This window comes from Eleutherodactylus coqui, chromosome 10 (genome assembly GCF_035609145.1).
Source record: "Eleutherodactylus coqui strain aEleCoq1 chromosome 10, aEleCoq1.hap1, whole genome shotgun sequence".
NCBI classification, from domain to species: domain Eukaryota; kingdom Metazoa; phylum Chordata; class Amphibia; order Anura; family Eleutherodactylidae; genus Eleutherodactylus; species Eleutherodactylus coqui.
In genome coordinates, this window is record NC_089846.1 from 46,072,057 (window position 1) to 46,099,481 (window position 27,425).

General features: G+C 44.2%; 1 protein-coding gene across 1 annotated transcript in view; it reads right to left on the bottom strand.

Moving 5' to 3' along the window:
* Window positions 1–19,211, bottom strand: part of LOC136580410 (rho GTPase-activating protein 20-like) — an 87,928-nt gene extending 68,717 nt beyond the window's left edge. Inside the window, exon 1 of the mRNA XM_066580970.1 lies at window positions 18,998–19,211. Coding sequence (XP_066437067.1) covers window positions 18,998–19,066 — 69 coding nt within the window. The 5' untranslated portion in view covers window positions 19,067–19,211. The remainder of the gene's footprint in view (window positions 1–18,997) is intronic.
* Between the last annotated feature and the right edge of the window lie 8,214 nt (window positions 19,212–27,425).

Here is a 27,425-nt window from a genome sequence, read left to right on the forward strand (position 1 = left end):
TGTGCAGTAAGTCTCTGGCTTAGTCTGTGAGGGGCCTATGACATGGGCAAGCACCCCAAAACAGTCTGTCTGTACATGGTTTTTTGGCTTAGTTTTATATCCCCTGGCTCATGTCGTAGGCCCCTCACAGACTAAGCCAGAATCCTATTGCACACTGATTAGGGGCAAGCACCCCAATAAAGTCTGTCTGTCTGTGCATGGTTTCTGGCTTGGTTTTATATTCCCAATGATTGATGACTTGTAGAGATGAGCGAGCATACTCGATAAGGCAAACTACTCGAGCGAGTAGTGCCTTATTCGAGTACCTGCCCGCTTGTCTCTAAAGATTCGGGTGCTGGCGGGGGGCGGGGAGCGGCAGGGGAGAGCGGGGAGGAACAGAGGGGAGATCTCTCTCTCTCCCTCTCTCTCCCCCCCCCCCCCCCCGTTCCACCCTGCTCATCGCCGCAACTCACCTGTCACCCGCGCCGGCAGCCGAATCTTTAGAGACGAGCGGGCAGGTACTCGCATAAGGCACTACTCGCTCGAGTAGTTTGCCTTATCGAGTATGCTCGCTCATCTCTAATGACTTGTTATAAGGTCACTGTGATATGAAGGAATTCTGCCATGCGATAGATGGCACTGTGGAGGTATTTTTGCGTTCTTGTAATTATCATGGACGAGAGTTATGACACACAAATGTATATTAAAGACCATCCATGTATTGGACAGCATATGGTGTCCCATGCAAGTTGAGCCCGAAACTCGCAGTGTGCACCCAGCCTATATATAATACTGAAGCTACATTCTAAACCCATTTTACTTGCTGGTAGTTTAATTACTTTTAGTTTATAAACTTCCTACAATAGAAAAAATGAACCCTGTGTCCTAACTTTCTGCTAAATTTGTGATGGCCATGTATTTATACAACAGTCAACAATAGTCCGGGATAGAAAAATTGCAGCGCATCCTATTTTTGGGTGATTCTTGTTCAAGAATCACCCATTATTTACTATGACAGTGGCAAAACAAACACATTGCACTCGCATGCCATGTGGTTAGCATGTGAGTGCGATGCATTATTTTTTACCATTTTAACTATAGGAACCACATGTGATGTTTTCACTCGTGTGAAAACATCACACGTACATCAATGCAAATCATGCATTGGTAATGCCAACTTGCACCATACATATGTGACAATTGCTGAAAAATTGCTGGCGAATGAGTGCAATGTAGGTCAGATTTTCACTGATCTAAACTCATCCGTGTAACTACAGCTCAACTATATGGAAGGGACTGAATTGTAATATGTGATGTGAGGTGGGTTCTGAGTTCGTTAGACTCTCTTTAGACAATGCCGTTAAACTGTAATACCGTTTATAGCTGTGCCCTAAGAAAACAAAGCCAAAAATCAGACAAGCAGCAAGCACTGAAATAGCAGAAAATTATTATTTATAGATTATGACTAGAGATGAGCGAGCACCAAAATGCTCGGGTGCTCGTTACTCGAGTCGAACTTTCAGTGATGCTCGAGAGTTCGTTTCGAGTAACGAACCCCATTGAAGTCAATGGGCGACTCAAGCATTTTTGTATATCGCCGATGCTCGCTAAGGTTTTCATTTGTGAAAACCTGGGAAATTCAAGAAAGTGATGGGAACGACACAGAAACGGATAGGGCAGGCGAGGGGCTACATGTTGGGCTGCATCTCAAGTTCCCGGGTCCTACTATTAAGCCACAATAGTGGCAAGAGTGAGACCCCCCCCCCGCACTGTCAGCATAAAGATCGTTCTCCTCTGCCACAGCTGTAACAGCTGTGGCAGAGAAGAACGATGTTAGCCCATTGAATTCAATGGAGCCGGCAATACAGCCGGCTCCATTGAAAGCAATGGGCTGCCGGCGATCGCGGGATGAATTGTCGGGAAGGGCTTAAATATATAAGCCCTTCCCTGCAATTCATCCAGAAATGTGTAACAATAAAAAAAATATATACTCACCTTGTCCCGGCAGAACGATGTTAGCTCAGCGGGACCAATCAGATGAGAGGCAGCAGTCACTCACCCATTCATGAATTCATGAATGGGTGTGTGAGTGAGATCTGCCTCTGATTGGTCAGGCTGTGACCAATTAGAGGCAGCTCATTCAGGAGGCGGGGATTTTAAATCCCCGGCTGCTGAATACTACTCACAGCTGTTCAGAGCAATTCAGGAGGACTGCCGCTGGCCGCGCTGAACTCCGTCTGCCAGGACCAGGTGAGTATATATATTTTTTTTATTTTTACACATTTCTGGATGAATTGCAGGGAAGGGCTTATATATTTAAGCCCTTCCCGACAATTCATCCCGCGATCGCCGGCAGCCCATTGCTTTTAATGGAGCCGGCTGTATTGCCGGCTCCATTGAATTCAATGGGCTAACATCGTTCTGCCGGGACAAGGTGAGTATATATTTATTTTATTTTTACACATTTCTGGATGAATTGCAGGGAAGGGCTTATATATTTAAGCCCTTCCCGACAATTCATCCCGCGGTCGCCGGCAGCCCATTGCTTTCAATGGAGCCGGCTGTATTGCCGGCTCCATTGAATTCAATGGTCAGTGCTCGTTTAATCGAGACGAGTACCGCGTGGTGCTCGTCTCGAGTAACGAGCATCTCCAGCACCCTAATACTCGAACGAGCATCAAGCTCGGACGAGTATGCTCGCTCATCTCTAATTATGACCTGTATAGGAAGCTTCAAGGGCCACTCCAACGAAAACACGTTTTTCCATCCCTGCCCCCTCACCGGATTGTCTGTCACACTCTGGATGTCTCCTATGTATAGTGCAGTCACTTCCATGCAATGCAGCCACCTGTCTGATACTTATCAGACACCATCTTGTTTTTTAGATTGCTCCCTACTTTCTGTTCTTCTGTGCTGTGCTAATAATCCCACAAAGCATCAGCACAGCACAGCATCACATGAGCAGTTAGAGCTAGTACCATCTCTGCCTGCTGGGAGGACACTGATTATCATTACCTTCTATGTTCACCTTAATAAACAAAAGACCACAAGTATACAGTTAGGAAGGATGAACCATCATCTCCTTCAATATAACTATGAGACAGGAGTCTATCATCATCAACAGTAACTGTGACGTCCGCTTCTGTGTTCCCCTGTGAAGAGCTTGTGTGGTACAAGAGCCCATCCAGGTGAACAAAGGTGAGTATGAGAAAAAAGGGAGAGAGTGTACGGGGCCACGGCTGCAAAGCTATGTACCAGTCCTGCTGACTTTACACCATGGGAGATCCTCTTTAAATGTAACTATGTGTTACCTGAATTTTTCATTCCTGGGGTGCCGGACCTGCTCACATTTTAATTTTAAACTCAGTTTCTTCATAATGTGCCCATCCGGACACAAGACTGCCTCCACTTGTATATTAATAGAGTTACCCCCTTTCCATATGTCATGGGGATATGGATGTAAAAGGTCCCCCATTAGGATCCTCCATTGTGAGACAGAGTGAAGATCTGGTAGTAAACTCTGGCGGATCCAGCCCATCCATATACTACATACAATTTCTTTGATTCACTGCATATGATACAATATGTCTTATGTAGCGGCAGCAGAGGAAAAAAAGCTGATGGCCAGTTCATCCAGCAAACTCAGAAGTTTGTTGGTGGTCTCATATTAAACTATTATACTATAGTCCTTCTATGGTGAAACATATTAGGAGGACTACTTGAAGTTCAAAAACTCTGAAAAACACCTTACACACAACTTCCTCCATATGCATCCACTAGTTTCTGGGGGAGAGAATTTAAGGACTGTGTACCTCAGATTCTGAACCATAACCACTTAATAGAGTTAAAGCTGCAATGTCAGAAGACTGTGGTTTCTGTTAACGGTTTAATTCATGTTGGCTGCGGTTTAGTCTTTCTTATCGCTGGAATAGTGTTTACCGTAATGTAATACAATTGTTAGCAGCTTGGCACGGAGAGTTATCCGTTGAGTAAACACAGCTCCCTGCATCTGGACTTCATTAGGACGTGCTGCTGATGCATGACCACTTACAAGTATCACCTGGTGGAATTGATCCTACATGTTAGTAAGCTAGGATTCCGGGCAACACTTGGAAACAAGAGTCTTAATACTCACGTAGTTCAGTGGCACTTGGCCCAGGTACTAATTGATCAATTTTCTGATTTCGCAACTGAAAGAAACTTTAACCAACTTCAACTTTAATCCATTGCTTCTGCAGTTACAGAAATGTTTTGACATCTAAGGGCGCCCACCCACTTGCGTTTTTTTACCTGCGTTTGCGTTTTGCGTTTTGCGTTTTTCCTGCACAGGCATAGAGATAACATGTGTTCCTGTCCACTGGCGTTTTGCGTTGCGTTGCGTTGCGTTTTTTAACATAGGAACTGTCAGTTGCATATGTGTCCTTATTTTTCTCCTAATGCACCCATGAAAGTCAATGGAAAAGCCGCGAAAACGCCGCGAAAAACGCGGGAAAAACGCCGCGAAAACGCGGCGTTTTTCACGCACGAAAATCGCAAACGCCAGTGGGTGGGCGCCCTAAGGCTCGGTTTATATCCCTCTGTATTGCATAGTATGTGCCATATATGGCAGGAAAATGTCCCAACATATACATCAAATGTATGCCTATGACCAATGTCACACAAAGGAATTATGGGTGCATTTATCCATACGTAATACATTCAAGTGTGTTGGCCTGACCATGGGTCTAGTAATTTGAACTCATGGCATTATAGATCCCTATGGTGCTTTGGGTTTGGGTCAGTAGATCCACAGTAAGGCCAAGACATTTCCCATATCGCGAGTCCATAATTGTGTTTATAAGAAACTTGTGTAAGGCAGTGGGGTTAGTGGACTTGGTAGAGAATGGGCCAAGTTGGCACTTCAAGCGGCTCCCACTGAACCAACAGCTCCACATTCTTCAGGAGGCAAGACAAGCCCACTGTCATTTCTTAGAAGTGGTTCTATCTATGTGCTATATCCGCAGAATGCAGAACAGGTTGTAGAATAGATGACACAACATGCCTTAAGTACCACCACGTCCTCTTCCTCCCAGTCTCAAGCACACAGCAGTCAGTCGGCTATGAGCATCATCTCCATACTTCAACCCATGCCAAATTCCTGCAACCTCAGCAACTACTATTCACAACAGCAGCAACATCAGGCCCATGGCTAGGTCTGCTCACAGGACTTGTGCAGCCTAGGCCTTCTGTGAAACTGTATGTGATGAGAGAAGAATGACTATCTGTACAATCTCAGGTAAAAAGGCGGCAAGAACGAAAACAACCTCAACACAACATGTATGAACTCCCACCACCTGCTGCCTTGAAGAGACCAACTGGGCCAGAGGGCAAAGAGTCAGCCTCATCCTGCTCCCTCTTCTGCTGCCTTTTCCTCAATCTCCCTCCCTGTTCATGCAGTAGCCTCTGAGCACAGAGAGTCAGTATTGTGTAGGGGCAGTGGAGTGGCCCAGTGGGTCCTACAGAAGACTTACAGCAATACCTGTTCTATCACACCTGTCTATGTGCCCAAAGAAAGAAGTGTGGCAGCATCGGTAGGTGCAAAGAAAATCTTAAAACTTTTATTCTTCCATAGCAAGAACAAAATGCAGCGACGTTACAGCCACCAATTGGGCCTTTGTCAAGCCTGGGAGAATAAACATTTCAAGATTTTCTTTGCACCTACCGATGCTGCCAAGTTTCTCTGGTTGCAATTTCTGGATATGGTTCTTGTCCTGTGGCTGTTGCATCATCATGGAGTCCTGCCTCAGGGAGGGTCTGAATGTGCTGCTGGTAAAACTTTTACTTTCACCTGCCTATGTGCCATCCTTGGGCATAGAGGGTGCTGTCTGTAGGAGAGACCCTGTTTCTCTCCTTTTCTCCACTAAGCCTACAGCTTAGCCCTTATGTCAGCTGGTGCCCTATTGGCTGATAGTCAGCTTCAAATTCACTGGTGCGGAGTACAAGGGTGGGAAAACAGCAAATCAAGCCCCTATGCAGAGTGGGGGGAGTAGAAAAAGTGAGGGAACAAGAGGAGGACATAAAATGAGGTGTGAGTGAGCAGTGGGGGGCTTCTGGCTTTCAGCCAGTCGGAGGGTGTTCAGTTGTAGTCAGGTGTTGGAGGAGAGAGGTTGTGTCAGAGAAGGAGGAGGTGCTTGGGCAGGAGAGAAATCAGTAACTACACAGTAGTCCCGAGGTTGAGTGAGATCTCATTCCACTCCCTTGGTGTTCCACAGCACAGAGGAGGAGAATGTATTCTGAGGTCGGTCTTCCACTGAAACAGTGAGTCTAAAGTTACCTGGTGAACTCAAAGCCAGGACTAGTCTAGCTACCACCTTACACTCTGCTTCATATATACTTTGTTGAATCTACTCATCCCTTCAGCTAGAGTAACTAGTGGGGAATTGTCTTACAAATCCGGCTCAGCTTGAAAACAGGAGAGAGCATTGAAGTAAATTGTTATTCAAGTCAATATTATTATTTTCATCATGTTCAATCCACTGTATACAGTTATGATCAATGAAAAGCAGAGGTTGAGCCACCGCCATCACCATCACCTTCACTAACCTTGACATCTACCCCATATTCCAGCATGTCCCAGGTCAGCAGCCAACCTTCCATTCCCCAGCTATGGAAATGTAAAAAAATACCACTCCAAAGATCCATGAATACAGAGCCTGAATGCAAGCATTGTACAGCTGCTTGCAATGGAAATGCTACGCTTAACGCTAGTGGACACAGGCGCCTTCTGCAATGTGATGCTCCATGCTAACTGACAGTACCAACTGCCATTTCTTTGTCCAAAAAGTCGTCCTTGCCCTGCCATATGAGTGATAATATGTCCCTTATGTTGTAGAATACTGTCAGTGGCAGGGTGCATCTGACCACAGACAAGTGATCCAGCAAGCATGGCCAGGGGCTTTAGAAATGCTTAACAGTACATTGGGTGAATGTCCTGCAGTTATAGCATGAAGCCAAAAGAGTTGTGGGACATTCATTCTTCTCTGTCCCCTTCTCACACCCCTCCTCCTTTTTCTTTTCAACCACCACTTCATACCACCTTTCAACAACTTCTATATTGGCACAGATATCCATATATGACAAAATCCGACCTCCATACATTGGTGCTAGAGATGAGCGAGCGTACTCGGAAAAGCACTACTCGCTCGAGTAATTTGCTTTATCCGAGTATCGCTGTGCTCGGGTCTGAAGATTTGGGTGCCGCTGCGGCTGACAGGTGAGTCGCAGCGGGGAGCAGGGGAGAGCGGGCGGGAGAGAGGGAGAGAAAGATCTTACCTCCGTTCCTCCCCGCTCTCCCCTGCAGCTCCCCGCTCCGTGCCGGCACCCGAATCTTCAGACCCGAGCACAGCGATACTCGGATAAAGCAAATTACTCAAGCGAGTAGTGCTTTTCCGAGTACCCTCGCTCATCTCTAATTGGTGGACATAGTAAAATGCTGTCCTAAAACTCATATGTCTAGGGGAGCGCAGCCACACTGCCAAAGAGCTGGAAACAGCTCCGCAGGCTCAGGCTGAAATGTGTCTAACCCCGCACAATCTGAAGTCAAGCAAGGTTGTTTATGACAATGGGCCCAACCTGATGGCAGCCCTTTGCCCTAGCAATCTCACACATGTACCTTGCCTGGCCCATGTGATAAACCTGGCAATGCAATGCTTCCTAAACAATTACTCAAGTTTACATCCAGTGCTGGAAAAGGCCAGAAAACTGTACTCACACTTTCAGCATTCACACCTCTTGCTTGGCAGAGGTGTAGCGACAGCTCGGGCTACTATCCAACTGTCTCATCTGTAATGGGCCTACATGGTAGAATTCCAGGTTGCATATGTTGCAGAGGCCAAGACAGCAGCAAAGAGCGATCACAGAATACCAGATGGATATGCCATTAGCAGTCGCTGTATGAATGTCGGTCAATTGACACCTGTGGAGTGGCTGAAGATCAAAAGACGTGTGTGCCAGTTTATCCTCTTTTGAGGAAACGACCAAAATGGCCAGTTGTGATGATGCACTGATAAGTGACCATCCCTGTTGTCTGCCTGTTAGAACAGATGTTGCAATGGATTCAGGGACAATGACGTGTTGCTAGGAGGAGGAGGAAGGGATACCAATCTCCCAACTGTTTGGCCAGTCCGCCATTTTTCAATACCATAGGGAAGGTAGCTTTGGGCAAGGAAGAGCAGTGTCTTCTCCAGCATGTTTCTCCACCTATGGGAGTAGTATAGAGTGTAGTGGCTCACAGTTAACGGGGCCCTTCCATAAGTATAAATGTGTTTTGCTTGTGCAATGGCATTGTCAGTGTCTTCAATGTGTGTGCATTTGTGATGTGTATTGCACCCCTGCAGAACTGAAGGGGTTAATGTCTGGGTTATGTCTGGAAAATGTATCTTGTTCTGTGTCATGTGATCATGTTTTAGATATATGTGTTTGCAAGGTGAATGCAAGTGGGTCTAAGGGAGAGTGCAGAGAGTGTTAGCAAGAGGCAGTCTAAGAGATAGTGGATATTATTGCTGAAGAGAGTTTGGAGTCTAGGAAAGTGCGAGCCTTTTAGTAAGTAGGAGAAACTGTGCCTCGTACTAAGAGGATACCCAGGATGGAAGAGGCTGCGCGATGGCCTGATGTGTGCCCTGGGTCCAATCCACCCAGGCCTCCTTGCTGTTAACGTGGAGGACTGAGATAGAGAGAGTGAGAGGAGCCACCAGTCAGTGCTGAGTGCTACTTGGCCGGGAACAGAACCCCCCCAGATAACTAAGACTGCTAACTCATCTGTCATTCTGTGAATCCTCCCTGTCACACCACTATTGTGTCTGTACCCGTGTCCTGCTGGCGTATGTAAAGTTTTGAACTGTAACCTTTAGTTAGAGTAAACGACTACTTATTTCCAACTTCTAGATTCAGCGCAGCAGACAGAACGGTGGCATCACGAGTGACAAGGACTTAAACTGCAAACTAGGTTTCCCTGTGAAACTCTCCCAGCAGTAACTTGGTCAGGTCCCATACTACCCCCAGGAAAGGAGATGGTAGAGCCCCATGACAAAGCCACGATCTACCCTGCTATCTTCTCAGCTGTGGGCCCGCACCTCGAATGCTGCAGGGTGGAACTTATGGCATCATGAACAGGATGATTCTTTCACACCTGTTCCAAAAAGCCAGAGAAGTGCCTCCGCCATTTTTCACAGACCCGGAGAAAAAGTTGTATGTCTGGAAACCACAACAGATGCACAGGAAAAGGGAGTAGGTCCAGTGTAGGAGAAGAACTCTTTCTCTTTATTGCAAAATCCAGACAGACAGAGGAAGAAGAATCATGTGCTGTCTTACATGTTTCAGGCAAGCATATTGTCCTTAATCATAGACACCAAGGCACATGTGAGTAACACTTAAATCACAATAAACAGCCAATGGGACACTTGAAGCAAAAAGACATGACACCAGAGGCAAATTACAATAACAAAGAAATAGAATAAGAATAAAAATAAGAATAAAAAATAGCAAATAGTGCAATAAAAAATCAAGTCGGCGATTCATACCATGCAGTTCGTGGGTTTGCAAAATATACATCCAAAATGCCTCTCTATCAGGAAGCTTGCGATGATGATCTCCACCTCGATTGGGTGGTTTATTACCGACATTAAAATCACAGAGGTGAGAGAATAAACAGACACTGAAAAAGCCAAAAATGCAATACCTGCACAATAGCTGCAGAGCAGACACAATCGCCACCGGCACAATCACCCCCTTTGGAAATACAGGGCAATCCGCTGCTATATCAGTGAGAGTTGATATCCTGTATGGTTGGCCACATCCATCTTTGGCTGGCTTCTTTGGTATCTCTTCACATGTGCGGGCTATGTTTATTTGCACTCGTTCCTCCTCAATATGGGCTGGGTTGAGTCTGCATTGAACAAGTAGCTCCTTCATATCATAGTCTGGCTAACTGCATTCTATGATGGTTTACGGCAATTGTGCCTGCCCTACGGCGATTGTGCCGGCCTTATGGCGATTGTGCCTGCCTTATGGCGATTGTGCCTGCCTTATGGCGATTGTGCCTGAGGCGAATGTGCCTGCTTTGTTGTTTATTACAGACATGTTTCACAATACATTACATCCGTTTTTCATCAATTTTTCACCCGTATTTGGCTATGTATTTTTATTAGTTTCTATTGACAAATACTGACCCATATTAGCCCAGAAGAAAAGAATACAAATATGGAGACAAACACACAAAAAACAGATCACATTAAGTTTTTGGAATATAAAATATGGACCCGTGATTACCCCTATAGATTTACATATTCTCCTTATTATGGTCCCCTCCACATGGACCTAATACGGAGCCAATATATGCTCATCTGAAAGCAGCCTAAGGCTGGCTTCACACTGCAGAAAAAATTGTGCAATATTTGTGTGTTGCGACATGCACATATCTATCACAAATATGAACCCCATTCTTTTGAATGGAGTCATACACATGAGCGTTTTTTTTCCTGTATGGCACTGCCATGTGATGCTATGTGGGAAACAAATCGAGACATGTTCTGTCTTGTGTGTGAGATTGCAGAAAACTCTCCTATTATTTTTTGCTGTACTTAATTTTCCTATTAAAAAACCATGTGACTATTTGCAGTGAAAATAAATTTTTTCTGTGTTTTTTGGTTTGATATTGAGCTCGCCTGTTGAATCCAGCTTTACTGAAAGGTGTAGAAGTCACACTTCTGTACTAATGAGATACTATTAAAAAGCTTAACTGAAACAGTTACTTAACATTACTTAATCTATTTTACGAGCAGAGTTTGTGGATATTTGAGAATGACGAGCAGAGGTTAATGAGAAAAAAAAGAATCCTGCCCTCTGGGTGTGTGTTAAGAGAGAGAGGGCAACAAAGTAAGGCCACCTGCACACGGGCGGAAATCCCGCGGCAGGATTTCCCGCGGGATTTCCGCCACTGAAAGTTTGCATAGGAGTGCATTACAATACGCACTCCTATGCAGACGGCCGCGGTTTGGCCGCGCGAAATCTCGCGCGGCCAACAAACTGCGGCATGTCCTATTTTTGTGCGGGGCTCGCACTCACCCAGCCGCCGGCTCCGGTCTGCGCATGCGCCGGCTGCGAGGCAGCCGGCACATGAAAGAGCCGGGGCCGCCAGGCACAGGTGAGTACGCGCTCGTCTCTGCAGGCTCTCGGGTCGGGTCCCGCGGCGAGAATTCTCGCTGCCGGATCCGACCCGCTCGTCTGCAGGCGGCCTAACAATGAGAGAACTTACTTTGTTGAGGGGTTCATTGCTAGGAAAGACTAGAAGCAATGGGATGAAACTAAAAGGGAGGAGACACAGATTAGATATTAGAAAAATCTTTCAATGAGTGGAACAGGCTACCACGGGAGGTGGTGAGTTCTCCTTCAATGGAAGTGTTCAAACAAAGGCTGGACAGACATCTATCTGGGGTGTTTTACTAAATCCTGCACTGAGCAGGGGGTTGGACCCGATGACTGCGGAGGTTCCTGCCAACTCTACTATTCTATGATTTCTCACAATCAAATAAACAATGGTCTGGTGTCTTTCTTGTCCAATCTTTATTCCATTCTTGGCCCTACACATTGTGCTAAAAAGGAGGCAAGTATGTCACAAAGACCTTTGAACCGCGTACTGTTTGTATTCTGTCCTATTATACTGCCAAGAATAAAGACTGAATAAGAAAGACACCAGGACAATTGTTTATTTGATTGTGAAAAGCCCCATTGGATTTGTGAGAAGGTTCACTGTGGCAATGATCCCCTCATCAAAGTTAGTTCTCTCTTTGCTATTTTCATGCTGTATCTTTCAAATACACACTGTGGCTAGTTGGGCTTACTTGCCCGGGATCTCCTGCTTATTTTCCCCTGCCCAGGGGTGGCAGCACCGCAATGATGTCCAGAAACAGGGTAAAGTCCAAATGCCGGTTCCTCCAGCATTTATTTCAGCATAGGTATTCAGTTTACAAACAGTCCAGCATATCATATGCAACATGCAACTGCACACTGTTGTGCACCACAGTGCTCACAGCCACACATACCACTTCTTCCAGTGGACCTTCCAGGAAGGTGACTTCGCCCTGACAAGCGATGAGTGAGGGGCCGACTACCCGTGCTTCCAGGTCCCTCACAGACCAGCACCAGGTCTACATAGACCTCAGGCCCCACAGGCTTCAATGGATCCAAGCTTCACCTAGCTTCAAGGACCCTGAGTTTGTGAGGGAGGGGAAATTTAAACTGTGTAGCCGCACCCTTGCAGCTGCAGGTTAACTAAATCAAACACAACGACTGTGCTCAGAGGCCCTCTACAGGCCACTCTTGCTACTGCACTGTCACAACACCGAGAGCTTGAGATTCTTTTTAACTTTGTTTTCTTCCTGGCTCTGTGGGCCAGACCCTCCCGTACCTCAGACATATCCCAAACGCTCTCCCAGTCATTGCAGACACCAACGGAGATCAGAGGTGAGGCAACAAGGCAACCATTGTTTTACAAGCAAATTGGGACCAGCAGTGTAGCAGCCTGCCAGGGCTTACACCTGGTTAGTCCTATTTTTTTTTACAACACTCTTTACCACATTCTAAGGCGCTGTCCGTTTTTTTTAAGAGCAGAGGTCAACGTACAGAGAATTTGAATGGTTAGTCCATCTTATATTGTCAGTGGTGTCATCCTGTTTTATCTGCCTCCAGTTTATAATAAGGGTGTTACTTTTAATTGTATACCTGCCTGTGCTGACAATGAGTTGATTGCTGAACCTGCCGCAATGTAGACAGCAGAACTGAAAAGTGACAGGAGGTGACAGCCTATTGTGACTGCTCAGGATCCAATGAAATGAAATTCGACGGCTCTACACACTTTTGCACTAAAATTTCTTTTATTGCTCATTTGCAGGGTCGCCAACCTGAATTTTTCTTTTTTCTGGACAACTTATTCAAAATCACGGACAGCCGATGTTTTTCACGGATGCATCAGAAAATGATACTGAATGATAAATATTATAAGTGATACATGCTTATAGGTCAGATACGGATATGAATTTGTGACCAATATTTGCTGTGAACTGTAAAATGATGATAATGCAATCATAATAACCCGCTCAAGTACAACCAGCCCCCAAAATAAATCACGGACACATCTTAGGTCTTTACCTATCTTTTGACAAAAAACACTGGAAGCCCCCATAGACTCTTAAGGGAGCTAAAAAAAAGGGGAGGGTGTTTACCTGCGTTCGGCGCTCAAGAAAGAAGACAGCTGGATCTATTTAATCATTAGAAGTCATTCCGAGGATTTCTGCCAACCGACAGTATTCTGCGCTGCAACATATTTTTCACACGATACACCCATGTGAATGGATGAGACAATGCTAATTAATCTCGGGAGTCGATGGTGGATATTCTACATCGATGCGATTTTCGGCCCCGATGCAGCCGACATAAAAATGCATCGCCCATATGAGTGAGGCCTTATACTAAGAACTAGAGATGAGCGAACGTACTCATTACGAGTACTTACGCACCCGAGTACCGCCATTTTCGAGTACTTCAGTACTCGCGCGCAAAGATTCGGGGGGCGCCGGGGGGCGGGAAGAGGCGTGGCGGTGCGGGGGGTAGCAGCGGGGAACAGGGGGGAGCCCTCTCTCTCTCCCTCTCCCCCCCACTCCCCACTGCTACCCCCCGTGCCGCCACGGCGCCCCCCGAATTTTTTCGTGGTATTCGGGCGAAAAAGGGGCGTGGCCGAGCACGTTCGCTCATCTCTACTAAGAACCTATGATTCATAGAAAAGTCGCCGAAGTGTACGAACGCCTGTTGTTGGAAAGTTTTTACACCGAGTGCGTGTTGTGTGTTAGCTATTCGCTAAGAAGTAGTTCATAGGGGGAATCTCCATGTGAATTTGTTCACAAATTGTACAAGGCAACTTTTGATCAACCAGCGACTATTTTCTAGGTAAGCTGAACAAAAACGACTAGTGACTAGTGAGTAAAGTAAAATTTCTCTCTCCGCAGCGTTTCACTGCAGCTATTAGGTTCTATTGAACCTAATAGCTCAATGTACATACTGCGGAATTCCGCAGCATGTCCTATTTGCTGTGGGTATACATGCGGACGGATACCATTGTAGTCAATGGAAGCCGCCCGTCACGCTATACTTCCGCTGTAGCACAGCGTCATATGACACTACCGACGCGTCATGCACTGTACTGCGCATGCGTGCCAGAGCATCATGCGGGACTTCAAGCAGCGGATCCGGAGGTTAGTATGGGGTCTTTGGGGGCGGATGAAAGACTCCGCTTGTGGAAAGCAGAGCCCATCACAGCCGTGTGCATAAGGCCAAATTATTATTATCACTCTTCACCCTGTTGGTGGCTGTGTTAACACAAAAACAACTCATTTACATTCACTCTCTGGAGCGAGTAATTGGACGATAGTCATCCTGTATAAAACCAACCTATGGGCCCATTTACACGGGATGATTAGCGTTCCATATCATTCAAATTCCTGTGCTCCCGCAGGAATTTGAGGGTTAGTCGTCTCGTGTAAACACATGCAGCGACTAAACAATTCTGTTTCTAAATGCAGAAAACCTAACGATGCGCCGTTCAATGTAAATAACAGTCGTTCACTTCTGAACGACTATCTGCTTACAGTGAATGGTGGTGGTGGTGGGGGGGGGGTAGCTCACCGATCCTCTTCACCTCCATACTGGTAACACTTTGAGTGATATCAGGAAGTCTAAAACTAAATGAGGAAATTACGATTATAGGTTGAAACCTAAGTGCAATTTTACTGACAACCAGTAACACGTGTTCCAATACTGTTATCCCTGCCCAAAAAAGGTTTCTGATGTCTAGAATAAAAACTTGATTCAACTCGATTTAATATTAGAGATGAGCGAGCGTACTCGGAAAAGCACTACTCGCTCGAGTAATTTGCTTTATCCGAGTATCGCTGTGCTCGTCCCTGAAGATTCGGGTACCGGCACGGAGCGGGGAGCTGCAGGGGAGAGCAAGGAGGAACGGAGGGGAGATCTTTCTCTCCCTCTCTCCCGCCCGCTCTCCCCTGCTCCCCGCTGCGACTCACCTGTCAGCCGCAGCGGCACCCGAATCTTCAGACCCGAGCACAGCGATACTCGGATAAAGCCAATTACTCGAGCGAGTAGTGCTTATCCGAGTACGCTCGCTCATCTCTATTTAATATGTTTAACATAAACACTTGTTTGAAGATAAATATCAATATCTAAAAAGTCTTGAAATACATGTATTATAATTACAGTATATTCTTTATCTTTAGTGCTTGAAAGTTTGTGAACCCTTCAGAATTTTACATAATTTCTACTTATATTTGACCTAAAATTACACCAGATTTTCATACAAGTCCTAAAGGTAGATAAAGAGAATCAAATCAAACAAATCACTCAAAAATATTAAATTTGGTCATTTATTTATTGAGGAAAATGATGCAATATCGCATCTCTGAGTGGCAAAAGCACGTGAACCCTTAAGATAATTTTTTAGATGAAATTAGAGTCAGATGTTTTCTATCAATGGGATGACGATCGCATGTGAGCGGGCAACCTGCTTTATTTAAAGAACTGGGATCTATCAAAGTCTGATCTTCACAACACATTTGTGGAAGGATATCATGGCACGAACTAAGGAGGTTTCTGAGGACCTCAGAGGAAAAGTTGTTGATGCTCATCAGGCTGGAAAAGGTTATAAAACCATCTTCAAAGAGTTTGGACTTCACCAATCCACAGTCAGACAGATGGTGGAAATTCAAGACCATTGTTATCCTCCCTAGGAATGGTCGACCAACAAAGATTATACCAAGAGTAAGGCATATAATAGTCTTTTAGTTCACAAAGGAATTCAAGGTAACCTCTAAGCAACTAAAAGCCTTTCTTACATAAGCTAATGTTTATGGTCTTGAGTCCATCATAAGGAGGACTTGAACAACAATGGTGTGCATGGCAGGATTGCAAAGAGAAAACCGATGCTTTCCAAAACAAAACATGGCTGCCTATGTACAAGCCGAAGGGCTATTGGACGGATGAGACCAAAAGAGATCTTTTAGGCTTTTTGGAACAATGAATTCTGAATTACAGAAAAAATCTAAAGGAAAATGTCATGACATCTGCCCGTGAGCTGATTCTCAAGGTAATGTGGGTGATGCAGCAAGACAACAACCCAAAGTAAATAAGTCGTTGTACAAAAGAATGGTTAAAGAAGAATAAAGTTAAAATGGGGCATTTCTAGTTTTTACTCCAGTTTCTGGCGTTAAAGGTCACACATTCTTTCGCACATGGGAATTTGTGAAAAAATGTGTAACTTTTCAGCTTTTTGGGCTGGTCTTGCCACTTTTGTAAAAACTGGGTGAGACTTTCTGGAAGGGGGATTGGATGCCCATTACTGACAGATTAATGTATAATTTACACCAGAAACTGGCATAAATTATTCCAGAAATATACGCCAGGTTAGACCTGGTGTACATTTCTGTATAGGTGCACGGAGGTGCCAAGATGCGCCCAATACACAAAGAGGCGTGCACCTATTCATGTATTAGCAGCATTGTACGCCAGTGGAAATCCTACTAAAACCAGTGTTGGAAATGCTGGGTTTTTTAAATTTTCTCCAAAGTTTTCGAATGGCCAATTCAAAGTTCTGACCTTAATCCTATCCTGACCTGAAGCGAACAGTTCATGGGAGGAAACCCACCAACATAACAGAGTTAAAGCTGTTTTGTACGGATTTATGGGCTAACATTCCTCCGAGCCGATGTGCAGGACTAATCAACAATTACTGGAAACATTTAGAGCACTGCGGAATATTTTGGCGCTATATAAAGATTATTATTATTAGATGCAGATATAAGGGGGTCACACTAGATACTAAAAGCAAAGGTTCACAATACTTTTGTCACTCACAGACATGTGATATTGGAACATTTTCCTCAAAAAATAAATGACCAAGTCTAATATTTTGACTGATTTGTTTGATTTGTTTCTCTTTATCTACTTTTAGGACTTGTGTGAAAATCTGATTTATCTAGCGCAAATATAAGCAGAAGTATGGAAAAGTCTAAAGAGTTCACAAACTTTCAAGCACCCCTGTACATCTAAAAAACATTTCATGAACAAACAGTTTAGTAAGGGACCAAAATCTGAGTTCTGTCTGAGCTTTTGGCGCTACCCCAGCCCCATCTAACACATTCTAAGTCAAACATCACAATAACAAATGTGTATTTAAGTCATCCAACGTTACTACTTGTAACCTTCTCTCCCATAAAGAAGTATCGAAATCGTGTCACAACCACAATGTTGCTAGTATTCCCACCTTCATGGCATTGTATAGTCCTGCCTTATGATGTACCTTTGTGCACAAATTCCTATTTTCAGCCTATTGGCTGTAATGGAGCATCAAAGTCTGTCCTGCATAAAGGCAATTGAAAACAGCAAGAACCATAGAGATGTGAAGAGCAGGATAGCCTCTGTATTCTAGTGATCAGCGGGGGTCTCAGCGTCAGGATTCTCATCAGTGGTATCATAAAGACATATCAGGTGATAGGAATTTACTATATGCACAATTTATGGTATGCGATGCATCCAGAGGCTCAATGCTAAGGGTCCTTTTACATGGAGCAATTAATCATTTTAATGAGCAAACAACAAGCAATGATTTAGCTTTCAAAGGACGCCTATTAACACGGACAGATAATTGTTTACATTTTTTCGTCATTTCGCTCGCTCAGTCAATCGTTGGTCTATCGGGGAGCAATACCCATCCCGCGTCTTCGAATGACTGAACAATCGTTTTTTGTTTTTTTTCTAATTTACACAAAACGACTAACAATGATTTTTATGCCTACGGATGATAAGCAAACAAATTATCATTCATTGTTCTATCATTCCGTTTCGCACGCTGCAACGATTAATTGATTGATAAGCGTTCCATGTAGGATTGCCTTAAAAACTTGTAGAACAACAGTATTACTGACAATAGCATCCCTGAAAATTTCTATTGCTTGGATTGATTGCTTTAATGTAACCATTATATTGATAATGATTGATGTCATTCATTGCATTTAGTGTTTATGGCAAGTCTAGAATTTATGAGAAAGCTATAATTGGGGTAACCTATACATAGTAGTGTTGATTGAAATATTAGACATTTTCTATTCAATGGGTATCATATTCAATCATTGCTAATTAAATCATGTATTTAACTGTGATCTCCCCCTATATAGAGTGTTACAGGGGAAGTAAGGATTAGGTTCCGGACAGGGTCGCCCTTCTCGGGGTGGGTGCGCTGTAAAGTTTTTGAGGTTAGTGTATAAGGTCTATTAATCTTTGATAGTGTTCCTGGTTTTAATATATCAAATAAAGGTTGTTTTAATGGCCTAATAGACAGTCATTTGTCTGTGAGAAAGCCACAGATATATATCAAGATGCAGGCTGGAAGTCTTGCTGGTGCAGTACAGCTTGAACAAAAAGTGTCAGTAGTTATGGTAGACTCATTTTTAATGTGAAATGTCAGTATGTGCTACATAACACATTTCATAAATCTACTGCGGCTGAACCAGAAATCTGACAGGTCTCGTCTGGCAGCAGTCTGCCTTTAGGATTTGAGTGCAATATTCTGGCACTTACTTTTTGAGGAAAAAAAAAGTAAAAAAAAAATGCGGTCCATAATGTGGTGACAAATACGGTGCTTGATATTTACAGATTTGTGTTATACTCAGATTAATATGAACAATACTCTACCTAATTAACGCTTTAACAATTAAAGGGACATTTGCATAGGCACTAAGATGCAAATGATTTATCTGAACTGATTCTAATGGGAATGTGTAGCTATTTTTTCCAACTAGTTGAGCTCTGGTGCCGGCTTGATATCGCTTGGTAAGAAAGTCTCCATACATCCCACACGTGTAGCCTTCATACAGTCTGCATCACTAACACCAGATTAATGATAAGGAATAGCAATACCCACCTTCCCTCCTTCCTGAAGCCACGACCCCAGGTCCTTGCTAGGCGCTTTCTGTTGTGGGGTCATTTTCATCCTGATCACCTCCGGGCACACGCATTATACTGGCATCCTAATCCCTTTCGGAGTGGGTTAAATCCCTGCAGTCATGTCTGTGAGGCTGCAGGGAGGACGCACAGAGTTAACATGGGCTGATGTCTGACTCTTTTCCCCTGAGCTGTGGGAATGCAGAGAACTGCTCCACCTCACAGGCTGACTAAATAAGGACATTCATATAGAAGGCAGAACTTGTCCTGCCTCACATCTCGCAGTCTGGAAGAAATACCAGGGCTCAGCCAGCTGGGCACAGCATAGCAATGTCCCTGTCTCGGAGAGAAATACTTACTGGAACCCAGATGAGGACATTACCAGCTACATATCAAGTGGACAGATACAGTATAACAGAGCTGATGCTGTCCATACAGCAAGGGCTGATGTCACGTAATATCACTTTACAATGTTTTATTGCATTTTTTTCATAACTTTGCAAAAAAACTTCTGATGTTCCAAAGACTTTTATAGAAATGTATCTATCACTATATATATTCTACCCGATTTCTACTACCTTTACCTATGACTATGATACCATATTATGCATCTTTTTTCAGTCCAGCCAATTTAAATAGCTGCCCGTGACTACTGACTATTGGTGTTCTGTTGGAATGGATGTGGAAACATTCTGGATCTTCACCCTGAACACCATGTTCTAGTGTGAGACTGTCCAACTGCATTTGTCCTAGCCAGCGCAAAAGTCTTATCTGGCCACTAACTTTTAAAATAACTTGTGTTAATAGGATAGCCAATGTGTAAACTAGCAAAAAAATGCAACTAAGGGCTTTTACCCATTAGCGTTTTTTTTTTTCACTGTGATTTCGATACATTTTTTTTCTCCAAATGTCAATGGGACTTTCTAATGTTAAAATCGCACAAAAATTGCAGCAACGCAAACTTGCGATTTTTGTGTGATGCGATTTTAACATTAGAAAGTCCCATTGACATTTGGGGGAAAAAAAAGCAGCGAAATCACAGCGGAAAAAAAAAAAAACGCTAGTGGGTAAAAGGCCTAAGGTTGCCTGCATTTGTAGCAGTGGTTCTGTTTTACCTGCTCTGTTCAGAGAGCAGGAAAGGGAATCCACTGGCTGAACGGGTTTTTCTTATGACGGAACCAAACAGCGCCGAAAAGATCCCATTGACTTCAATGGGGTCTGTTTGGTTTACGCTCAGCTGCCCAGCATTCTGTGACAGATCTGCAGCAAACCTTTCGAATGGAGGTTCCAGCACAGATGTGAAGGCAGCCTAACCTTATTTACCTAAAATGGCCTTTCTGTGTTGAAAAAGCACTCAAAGTGCTGACCACTAGAGGTCTCCCTCCTTCTAATTTGCTGTCCACTGCCTGTTGTCAATTAAAGTCAGTCTCTAGTAACAGAGGTTGCAAGACAGATAACTGGAAATGAAGGACCCGTCCTGGTCATTGAAGTTTATAATGAGGAGGGGAGGGGGGACTCACAAACAGATGTGCCTGCAGTTAATAGTAAGTGATAGTAATAGATTGGGAGAGTATAGACCTAAAGATCTTGAAAAAAGTTGAGAAAATAAAGAATTTTTGGCATTATATTGGCCAGTAGACAAAAATTGTTATCGCTGTCTGTAATAGAAAGAAAATAATCTTGTAATCTTGAGATGATACCATTTAATGGCCATGTCTCCTGCATTAGTGGCAGCTGTCAGTACCTTCTGTCCTTCTGGCATGGCATACGCCACTCTATCCCACTGGCTGTCAGATCTTCCCATAGCGTGCACACCTGCTCAGTCTGCCTCTTTAAGGGCCAATACACAACTAACCTAACGTTCCTATCCCCAACCAATCTGGGCACTTCACTTGTTATATGAGGCACTGCAGGGTGCCTGAATAATAGGTTCCATAAGGTTCTGCAGCGTGCTATAGTTTTGTGATTGTATGTTGAGTTTGACCATTGGTTTGGAAAAATACACTTATATCTGATTGCCTGGCTAAACCTGATAGACTTTTTAATGTGTTTAGGGTGGAAGCTGTCCTATCAGAGCCATAAAGGCTGATCAATAGATTTTCAATACAACGATGTCTGTATTGAGTTGTTTAGAATTTTTATGGTAGTGTCCAAAAAGTTAAAGGGGTCATTAGACTTATTTTATTGTTATAGAAACAGGCTCTCCATGTGTTAAAATAACAAATTAGCTTATACTCACCTCTCTGGACTTCCTGCTGTGTACAGCATGATGAGCTCTGGGTCTTTCCTCTGATGTAATGTTTACAGGCTGCAGCAGCCCTCTGTATATAGGATATGATGGGCTGCTGCAGCTAATGACAGTGTTCAGAAATTAATGAAAGGAATGTTTTTGTTCCTATTCGGTCCATTCAGATCATTGCGATGTTATCTATGTAGCAGAAGAAAGCCAATGATTTGATGGAGTAGGATGCCAAGAAGAAACTTTCCAGTTTTGCCAAGGAAAGTTGTGAAAAACACTCTAACATTCTCTATTTTGGAAAAGAAATAATTAATGGTAGGGTTGAAAAAAAGTGAAATGATGAAATAAATGTTCGAATAGAGATTAAATGAAGGTTAGTACCAGTGTCCAGATTGTCACTGTAACCACCATCACCTTTATTTCTACAAACTCTATCCCCAATCTACCACACCAATGTCTCTTGTACCCACTATTTTAATACAAATACATCTTTTATTACCCTGATAAAGATTCCAGATCAGAATCGAAATGCGTTGCTTGTTATCTGTTATTTCTTCTTTGAATAGGAGAAGAGTCTGTTCCATTATCTGCTCGAGAATCTCTGCTTGGATATAACAAAGTGGATTCCTGCTCCAGAGGAGCCTTAGAGTCAACAGCGCCCAATTTTAAGGCAGACTTATAGTTACTTCGGGCCTTTTAACCTTAATGCCTTCTGAGCAGTTGGAGGTATCTCCAGATGGGGCAGCAGCTGACCAGGAATATCTTGCTGAATGGCCACTGCTATTAGGGAATACCATCGCCATGAAGGAATGTACTTGTTGAGTAACAATATTTAAGTAAATGGTATGTGTCAAAGTAACATCCATGTGAATGCCATGACCCAAGGTTTGCCAGCAGAACATTGCCCTGAGCATCACACTGCTTCCACCAGTTTGCTTTCTTCCCATTAGGGCATTGTAGTATCATTTCTTCCCAAGATAAATGTGCTTGGCCATCCACATGGTGTAAAATAAAATACTACTCTCTCCTGATTCTCCTCCTATCTCTTTGACCACTCTTTCAGCGTCTCCACTCCCCCTCACTGTTGGGGTCTCCCGGGGCTTGGTCCTCGGCCCCTTCTCTGTCTACACAGCCCCAATCAGACAAATCATTTACAGGCATGTCCTCTGATACCACCTCTATGCTGCCGAAACCTAGTTATACACGTCTACCGTGACATCTCTGCACCTTTCCTCCAAAACATCACCGACTGTCTGTCCGCTGTCTATAACACCATGTCCTACCTTTTTCTCAAACTTGACCTCCCAAAAACTGATTGTCTTGTCTTTGCGCCCTCAACCAGCTGACCTCCCCCCCACATCTCCATATCAGTATCTGGCATCATCATAACCCCCAGTCAGCACACCCATTACCTTTGGGTCACACTGGACTCTGACCTCTCCTTTACCCCCCACATCCAATCTCTGCCACCTGCACCTCAGAAATATTGCTAAAATCTGTCCATTCCTCACCACAGACACGCTAAAGGCACTCGTTGTCGCTCTCATCCATTCCCGACTCAACTACTGCAACTCGCTGCTCATTGGCCTTCCCCGAACCAAACTCTTTCTCCTCCAATCCATACTAAATGCAGCAGCCAGGCTCATCTTCCTATCCAGCTGCTTTTTGGACGCCTCTGCCCCATTCAAACTCCTCACCCTCACCCACAATGCTCTCCATGGCGCCGTATATCGCTTCCCTCTTGTCCATGCATCACCCATCCCACATGTTCCGCTCTGCTAACAAACTCAGACTAAACACCCCTCTAATACGAACCTCACATGTTCGCCTCTAGGACTTCTCTAGAGCAACACTGATCCTCTGGAACGCTCTACCCCAAAACATCCGGACAATCCTGGATGCACGGAACTTTAGCTGCGCCTTAAAAACAAACCTTTTCATAGCAGCATACCAAACCTCCTGATCTAGTCCCCCACCCCCACAATATGCTCCCTTCCCCCTCTTATAGCTTTCTACTTTTTGCCTATCATGTACATTTCCTGCCCCGCACCTCCTACACTACCACTACCCCATTTGTGTCCTAAAAACTGTATATCGCATGTTATTGTCACATTGCTGTGTTCCCCCTTACTCCACTGCCTGCCCCTATACCTTCTGTTATCACCTCCACCCGCCCCTCCCCCCCCGCCCCTTGTTTCCAAATAATTGAATACCATATGTAACTTTTATCATTTCTGTAATTTTCATATTGTTTGTGTTCCCTATGTGCCTCAAAAGCGCTGTGGAATAAGTTGGCGCTATACAAATAAAGATTATTATTATTTCGGCAGACCAGGCCACCTTCTTCTATTGCTCGATGGTCCGCTTCAGATGCTCCATGTGTTCACAGCAGGTGCTTTTGGCTGAGCACAGAAGTCAGCATGAGCCCTGGTAATGCAGTTCCATACATGAAAAGTGGTGAAATATTGTGTGTTCCAACACCTTTTCATCATAGCCAGCATTAACTTTTTCATAACTTTGTGCTACAGTAGCTCTTTTGTGGGGTCAGATTAGATAAACTAGTTTTCCCCACATGCTTGGCATCCTGAAGAAGCAGACTGGCAATAATGTGCCGTTCATTCTGCAAGTAACAGCTCAGCCGATCACAGGCTTCAGCAGTGATTCTTCCATGACTGCTGAAGCTTATGATTGCAGGCACTAAGGCTCCAGTGCTAACCAAAAAGCTGCTGAAACAGGTAAATATGTATTTTTTCTTTATTTTATACAATCCTAAGCCTGTGAAAAGAGTGATAACACTGAGGACAGATAATGATATCACCTGCAGTTCTATGTAACAGCACAGAGAACACAGTGATAACGCTGAGGACAGATGATGTACTGTAGTACAGTAGATGTCACTTGCAGTCTTATGTAACAGCACAGAGAACACAATGATAACGCTGAGGACAGATAATGATGTCACCGGCAATCCCATGGCCTGTATCGGCAGTCTATGTATGAAGAATGAACGCGCGTCGATCTCCCTCCATACATCGCGGGCACGGGCTGTTTCTTAGAGCCGACACCTAGCGTCAACGGGTGTGATAAACTGCACTGCTCATCGGAACAGTTAATCAATTCTGACAGCAGCATTTAAATCCCCCAAACATCATCCCATAGGGCCCCCCGCAGGGAGTCGTACGGGTGTCATGGCAGGCTCAGGCCTTCTGAAATTCCCCAGGGCTGTCATGGCAGAATGCATTGCCTATCAATGTAAATGCAATTAATTTGTTCTAGACATTCCAAAAACGCTCCCATTCATTTCAATGGGGCTGTTCACACAAGTGTTTTTGGCCCTGCGTCGCCAATTGAAATGAATGGGCAGTGGTTACAGCGTTTTTGGCTTGGTACCGTGTTTTTGGTAGCGCTAAATGCCCTAGCTACACTGCTTGAGAGAAAAGGAAAAAATCAACGTACTCACCTAGCAGGTGCCGTCAGTGTCCCAGGGGCCGCTCTCCGGAGCTCCATGCAGGCTGCTAGGCACTTGTCAAATGATCAGAGCATCTTGTTAGTGACAGGGGATTGAAATTCCCTGCCTCCCGCAAAAGATTGCTCTGATTAGCTGAGTCAGCTAAGTGACAGCCCACTCAGCGAATCACAGCCAGAGCTGGATGCTTCAATCATAGCCATTCATCCATGAATGGCTGTGATTGGAGCAATCCATGAATGGCTGTAATTGGAGCAATCCATGAATTGCTGTGACCTTAGCAGTGAGGTCACGTGGGATGGCGGCGAATCTAGAAGCAAGCGATGAAAGAAGAGGCAAGATTCAGCAATGGAGAATCGGCGAAACTAGAAATCGGTGAAAGACGAAGACGACAAAAGTAGAGGCATGACTGTATTAATAATAAAGGAATCTAAGTAATAAAACAAAAATACATATTTGGTATCATTGTGTGATTTGGTATGATCCATAAATGTCAGATCTATGAAAGTAATGCATTATTTACCCCGCACGCTGAATATCATTAGAAAAAAAATAAAGAACGCCAGAAATGCGCTTTTTGCAATAAAAAACGATCAAAAAGTCGTATGTATTCCAATATGGTACCAACGCAAACCACAGGATATCCTGCAAAAAATGAGCCATCACACAACTATGTCAACAAAAAAATAAAAAAGCTATTGGGCGCAGAAGATGGTGGCAGAGAATAATTTCAAAACATTAAATATCTTTGAAAAAAAATACAAGTAGTACAGCAAAAGCAAGAATTATATGTTTGGTATCGTAGTAATCGTAGTGACCCATAGAATAAAGTTATCATGTCATTATTGTTGCAGTTTGTGCGCCATAGAAATAGGACGTACCAAAAGATGGCGGAATTTAATTTTTTTCCACTTCTCTCCACTTAGAATTTTTCCCAGTACATTATATGGTAGATTAAATAATACCATTGAAAAATACAACTCGGCCCGCAAAAAACAAGCCCTCATACAGCGACGTCGATGGATAAATAAAGGAGTTATTAAAAGGGGGGAAGGAAAAAACAGAAATAGATAAAAAACTAAAAAGCTTTGTCACTAAGGGGTTAACATTTACCATACCGACTTTACATTGCAATCATTTTATTTTACTTCTTAATAGGATTCTGTAGAAAAGCACACTACCAGTCATTAAACAGTTAATTATGGGTGACTTCAAGTGGATGAGGCCTTGGTGATAAACACCTGCAGTCACCATGGCAACTGTGCTGATGTCATCCACAGCTAGGCCTACGTCATAAAGAGCCTACACAATAAAACTCCATGACGGAAGGGGACACGGCCAGATGCAGCGTGGTGCTTGGTGTGTCTGGAGACCTGGAGCTTCACCATCTGTGAGGGAGGAGGGGATGCCCGCCTAGCCAGCCAGATCAGCCATATTTACCTAGCCAGCCCGATCAGCCATAACTGCGCAGCCAGCCAGATCATGTCTATTATCCCTAGCGATCCATGGGGTGACAGATGCTGTAGCCAGATCTCCGTCATATCCAGTATCCGCTGCCCGGAGAGGTCACATTTGGATATCTCCATTAGGCATCACATGGGGCCTCTGCTTTGCCCTCGCCTTGTTTACTAATAACCATCATATGTAATGTTCTGTTATAGGATGTATGACTGTAAGTATGATAAAATGTATCAATTCTGATAAAGTCTGCTGTTACACATTGGCATTAACCCCCTAAGCCCGGAGGGAGGGCCGTCCTCCAGCCATGGCTCCCCAGAGGTTTCCTCCACAGGGGGTTTTTCCTCTCCTGAGTGCTGGACGATGACTCTTCGTGAGTCGGAGGTGCGCCATTTTCAGTGTCTACTTATAGCAATTGGTCTGATCTTACATTTGAGATACTGAATAAAAATATAATGTTATTTCAAATAAAATGTTGTCAATTTAACATCAAATGAAAGTGTCTTGTGTATTTGTTTCACAATCTTTGGTTCGGGTGAGGCTGTTTGGGACTTAAGATCCATCACATGTGTCCCACAAATCAATATAAAATGTCTTCCCTATGGGGTCCTCTCCCGATACTCATGAAGCCGGACATCCACCGAACAGCTAACAATCCATGATGGGTTTCCCACGACTTGGTTATGACACAGCAGATGGAACAAGGACGATTTTCCAACATCTAAGTTACCCAGCACTAGTTATTGCAATCATTTTTAACCCCTTAGTGACCAGCCCATAGTGTTTTTACATCCTAGCTAAGTGGGCTTTAATCCCCGAGGACATAAAAACATGCATCCTGCAGGGATTAAAGCTCCGTGGGTTATGAACGTGAGAGCTCCATACTGTCGGTGCCCGGAGGTAGCTGACAACATGGAGCTCTTATCCTGGGCTGCGGGGAGCCCCCCCCCTCCCCAGCAATGCGATTGGCGCTATCTGATGGATAGCTCCGATTGCATTAAAGTGAAAAAAAGTTTTTAAAAAGTGAAAGATTCAGCTGCCCTCATGGATCGGATCCATGGGGGCAGCTGAGATTACTCACCCCCATCCTCCATGCTGCTCCCGCTGATCTGGTCCTGCAGGACCTGACGCCAGCCTTCTGCGTATGTGCGCCAGGCGTCATTATGTCAGCCGCATGCGCAGAAGGCCGGGAGCCCCGGCAAATTGGAAATCTCCTGGATCCTGGCTCCTGAAGGTAGCCGGGTG